The following is a 5,950-nucleotide window of genomic DNA, read 5'->3' as shown; positions in this document are numbered from 1 at the left end:
CGTTGAGAAACATTGTTATGTTTTTACGAACCTCTACTCCTCTACGCTATCCATCACGCAGCCCCATGTCGCCAAATAAAAGCAAAACCCATTTACCATAGAAACCAGTGGTAAAACGGACACCTGGGTAAACTTTCAAATCTATTATTATGACAAGTCATTATTCACGAATCACTCTCGATACGAAAATACTGAACGGAAGTGAGGGAACTATGTAGACAATGACGTCATAAAAACAACAACAACGAGTTGGATGATTATGGAATGAGCACAACTATTTGGTAACTGATTATTCACACTGCCGCGACAGAGCAAGCTCACGCCAATTCATTTACGTTATTACAGAGTACCAGGCTGCATAAATCATCCGAACACCACAGACGGTTTCATTTGTAATTTGTTTACATATATGTTCATGACATATGCAACGTCGCGTATGCCAAGTAAACAGATATTATTCATTTGCGGACAAGCACACGAACAATTTTGTCGTGCCCCGAAAGTTGATACGTGCGGGACGTAAAGTGTAGTGTATTACTGCAACTCAATCGTGACAGTCAGTCGTACAGTGTTGCCTATCACCAGAAACATGGCCAATCTACTGGTTCTAACTGCGTTGGCGCTCATCTTTGTTAATAAGTTATATGCAATGCCGATGATAGAGGTAAGTTACAATCAGCGCATATGTGTTTTATGTTGCTTGTTCTGTGTTTTAAATGTTTTGATTTTCCCCTTGGAATTTGGCAGGGGGGTTGGTACTCCCTTAAGTGCGAACCGATGTCACCGGCCTGCCTACGGGGTTCCAAGATGTTTTTTTACTGTTACGTGATCGTCTTTTATTTTATTTTACCCGTGGACCAAAAAGCATAATATAATATAATATAATATAATATAATATAATATAATATAATATAATATAATATAATATAATATAATATAATATAATATAATATAATATAATATAATATAATATAATATAATATAATATAATATAATATAATATAATATAATGTTGGATTCGGATATTTTAATATACGTTATAGCAACACGCTTGCTTAGGCTATAGAGATTAACATATATAGTTGGTCGAGTGTTATGTTGCCGCACACACAATGCGTTTGATTAAAAGTAGTTCTCCATTTTTTCACCATTGCCTTCAATATATCTGTTACATCAAAATGTGGGTGTGACTTGATAAAAACGTAATTGATGCCACAATTTTAGTTTTCATACATTTCTGTTTCCAAAATATTAAGACAAGTGACATAAATGTCTATCGGATGTTTGAAATTTGGCTACGCTGGTAAGTGGATGAAATAATAATAATTGTGTTTCTCTTTTATTGAGCTACATGCATGTGAATATTACACATTTCTCATGAGGCGGTGCATTTTCATTATTAGGCGACACGTTTCTCATAAAACTGCACAATTCCGGCGAGGCGGTACATTTTTCTTAAGGCTGCACATTCCCCTTGAAGTGGTACATATCCCATAAACCGAATTATACGTTCTATTATCTACGTTCAGCTTCTGAATTATGTAGACTTTCGATAACAAAAAATGCATTTCGCCTTTTTCCCGAGTGATTTCATTGTTTTTTAGATGTCTGGCTTGTGATAGAGTTGTGTAATTCAGGAAGCCAACACTTTCTAAATCGGAAACATACAAAACAGAACAGCAACTTGAATACCTACATATTGAATTTGAAAGTCGAATTTTGGCACCACATTTTACTAACATTTGGATCAAAACCTTTAGGAATAGGAATAGGAATTATGTCAGTTTAACCCAATATTAAATGCAACAAGCACACACACACAAACAACATAAAACATGCAAAATATTACTCAAAAATATAGACGGAAAATATGACACACAAAGGATTTAAATTCCTTGGACTTCTGAGTTATTTACAACCCATAAGTATTACAATGTTAGAGAACAACCCTTGGTAGTTTTGGAATCTCACCAAACACCTGCACGTTACATATCAAAATTCAACGTTTCACATTCTACTCAGTCGTCCTCAATCCTCGGGAGCGGAGCTACGTCACGGACGTTCTACGCTGCTAAGACGCGCACCACTGTAATACGTATTTCTATGGGCTTTGTGCGCGCTGCTGTGGAACGCCGGTGGAGCCGGTGAAAACTCGAGAAAACAACACAAACTCAACTTTGAAGTAATTCTGAACAACCAAATTCATATATGTTACACACGTAGGGCTAATGTTCAGGGGACTCTCAACAACCATCGCAAAGTACCGTTTTCTGCGAGTTTTTGGTCTTTGTTTTCACCGCGAGGGTTGCCAAGAAGTAGAAAATGCCCGGATGTCCGCCCCGAGGATACGATCAGGCCAGGGAATACAATTCACTGATATACAATTCACAAACTAATACCGCATAACATGTCTTAGAACAAACTCAAAAAAGGGATAACGTTTTCATTTATTCGTGATTTGATTAACAAATGTTCAAGGTATGGAATACATTGTATTGTAGTAAAATATTTAGAATAACAATCCGTGCCTGGATAATACCTAAGGGATATTAACCTTGACAATGAGTGTATGGTTTCTAATGACGTTGTAACGTATTCTTAGTACTGTGACGAAATCCATCAAATGCCAACATTAGACGTAATGTGAATTGTGAAATGCAAAAAAAAAAAAAAAAAAAAAAAAATATTGTAACTATACAATACAAGTAAGTTGTTGCTGGTAGTGGTCCTGTATAATCATTCCATAGTGTTATAATTATGGGTGTGTATAGATTGTGTATACAACCATGTTGACGCTGTGACAATCAAAAATTAAATTACAAACAGTAAAATTGCCCGTGGGTAAACGTGGACTTTGGAATTGATAAACGCAGTCGTGTGCTATTGTATAGTTAGTAATCAGCATATACACATCATATACGTAGTGGCGGATCTAGAGGGGGGGGGGACTTTTAATAATAATTCAGTGAATATTCAGACTTTTAATAATAATTCAGTTAATATTCAGACTTTTCATAATAATTCAGTGAATAATCATACTTGTGATAATAATTCAGGGAATATTCAGACTTGTGATAATAATTCAGGGAATATTCAGACTTTTAATAATAATTCAGTGAATATTCAGACTTGTGATAATAATTCAGTGAATATTCAGACTTGTGATAATAATTCAGTGAATATTCAGACTTGTGATAATAATTCAGTGAATATTTAGACTTGTGATGATAATTCAGTGAATACTCAGACTTTTCATAATAATTCAGTGAATATTCAGTCTTTCGATAATAATTCAGTGAATATTCAGACTTATGATAATAATTCAATGAATATTCAGACTTTTGATAATAATTCAGTGAATATTCAGACTTTTAATAATAATTCAGTTAATATTCAGACTTTTCATAATAATTCAATGAATATTCAGACTTTTGATAATAATTCAGTGAATATTCAGACTTGTGATAATAATTCAGTGAATATTCAGTCTTTCGATAATAATTCAGTGAATATTCAGACTTGTGATAATAATTCAGTGAATATTCAGTCTTTCGATAATAATTCAGTGAATATTCAGACTTGTGATGACAATTCAGTGAATATTCAGTCTTGTGATAATAATTCAGTGAATATTCAGACTTGTGATAATAAAAATTCAGTGAATATTCAGACTTTTGATAATAATTCAGTGAATATTCAGACTTTTGATAATAATTCAGTGAATATTCAGACCTTTGATAATAATTCAGTGAATATTCAGACTTGTGATGATAATTCAGTGAATATTCAGTCTTTTGATAATAATTCAGTGAATATTCAGACTTATGATAATAATTCAATGAATATTCAGACTTTTGATAATAATTCAGTGAATATTCAGACTTGTGATAATAATTCAGTGAATATTCAGACTTGTGATAATAATTCAGTGAATATTCTTACTCGTGATGATAATTCAGGGAATATTCAGACTTGTGATAATAACAATTCAGTGAATATTCAGATTTTTGAATAATAATTCAGTGAATATTCAGCCTTGTGATAATAATTCAGTGAATATTCTTACTCGTGATGATAATTCAGTGAATATTCAGACTTTTGATAATAAAAATTCAGTGAATATTCAGATTTTTGATAATAATTCAGTGAATATTCAGCCTTGTGATAATAATTCAGTGAATATTCTTACTCGTGATGATAATTCAGTGAATATTCAGACTTTTGATAATAATTCAGTGAATATTCAGACTTGTGATGATAATTCAGTGAATATTCAGTCTTTCGATAATAATTCAGTGAATATTCAGACTTATGATAATAATTCAATGAATATTCAGACTTTTGATAATAATTCAGTGAATATTTAGACTTGTGATAATAATTCAGTGAATATTCAGTCTTTCGATAATAATTCAGTGAATATTCAGACTTGTGATGACAATTCAGTGAATATTCAGTCTTGTGATAATAATTCAGTGAATATTCAGACTTGTGATAATAAAAATTCAGTGAATATTCAGACTTTTGATAATAATTCAGTGAATATTCAGACTTGTGATAATAATTCAGTGAATATTCAGACTTTTGATAATAATTCAGTGAATATTCAGACTTGTGATGATAATTCAGTGAATATTCAGTCTTTCGATGATAATTCAGTGAATATTCAGTCTTATGATAATAATTCAATGAATATTCAGACTTTTGATAATAATTCAGTGAATATTCAGACTTGTGATAATAATTCAGTTAACATTCAGATATGTGATAATAATTCAGTTAACATTCAGATATGTGATAATAATTCAGTTAATATTCAAAAAGTATACAAACAAGACTGCACCCAAGACAATTTTACTAGTTCTTAAATACTATAGTGCGAGTGAGCTCCTGGAAAGTACATGGATATTCATCTTTTACTAAACAGCCTTTAAACGATTTGCTTGTTCATAGAATTCCGAACCGGATAAGCACATAGCACTTAGAGAACCTGGCAGGAAACGTAGCTTCGACATGCTTTCTGAATACATACAGGAAATAAAACAACATTATACTGATGACCCTGGAAAAAGAGTTGCCGACCCTCCAATGAAAAATAAACATCCAGGAAAAAGAGTTGCTGATCCTCCAAAGAAAAACAAGCGCCCAGGAAGAAGAAATAGTGGTCCACCGTCTAAAGACAAATTCTCTGTGTAAGGAATGCTATGCCACTCCCTAAAAACAAAATGGTCATAGAACAACTAGAGGGAAGAATTTTTGACATGTCGAAAGATTACCATAGAACATAGAGTTCTCATTATAAGTTATATAATGCAACCGATAAAGTAAACTTGCTTACTTTACCATGTATGTAAAAATAGTTGAAAATAAACAAAGTATGTTTACATATATATAGTAACCTATATATTAGTTATTATATGTTGTGTTTTTCTTCTGAGAAATATATTTATGCACAGAAATTGAGTGTTCTAACCAAAGGGTCATTGAGTCACTTTCACAAGCAATGAATTCCTTCTCTAAAATAGACAACTTTTGGAACAATAATGACGCGAAGCATCACCAATAATCTTCCTGTTCACTGTATTCATTACGAATGGATGCCCTTCATGATAGTGGAATAGTATTTTTTGGCGTGCAAAACATGTGTTGGTATGAAACACACAGTGATGAGGTCAGTTGGGGGAATTTTGTCTGCACAGCCAGTAAATTTGTGGGGCGAACTACATCATAAACACCACTCCAAGGAAATCGAATTCTTGCATACATTTAGCATTAGACAACAACTGTTGGGAAGATATTTTTCAATGTGGAGAAGGTAACATAATCAATAGCTGTATCATGGCTTAATTTATCGTATTATTAAACCAATTCTGAGGTACGAGGGTTCTGGAAGTTCGCCTCCTTTCGACTGAACAATGACACACACACAATTAGAATACGCTTCAACTTC

At 32.7% G+C, this 5,950-nt stretch overlaps 1 protein-coding gene across 1 annotated transcript; it reads left to right on the top strand.

Annotated features, from left to right (window-relative positions):
* The first annotated feature begins 328 nt into the window (after nt 1–328).
* LOC102806529 (uncharacterized) lies at nt 329–5,396 on the top strand. The gene is made up of 2 exons (XM_006819344.3): nt 329–664; nt 4,954–5,396. Exons 1-2 carry the CDS (start codon nt 590–592, stop codon nt 5,194–5,196), a joined length of 318 nt encoding a protein of 105 aa, XP_006819407.2. The 5' UTR covers nt 329–589; the 3' UTR covers nt 5,197–5,396.
* Nucleotides 5,397–5,950: the final 554 nt, after the last annotated feature.

This window comes from Saccoglossus kowalevskii, chromosome 21 (assembly GCF_978046115.1).
Source record: "Saccoglossus kowalevskii chromosome 21, keSacKowa6.1, whole genome shotgun sequence".
In the NCBI taxonomy this organism is placed as follows: Eukaryota; Metazoa; Hemichordata; class Enteropneusta; family Harrimaniidae; genus Saccoglossus; species Saccoglossus kowalevskii.
This window is presented reverse-complemented; position numbering and strand designations above follow the sequence as displayed.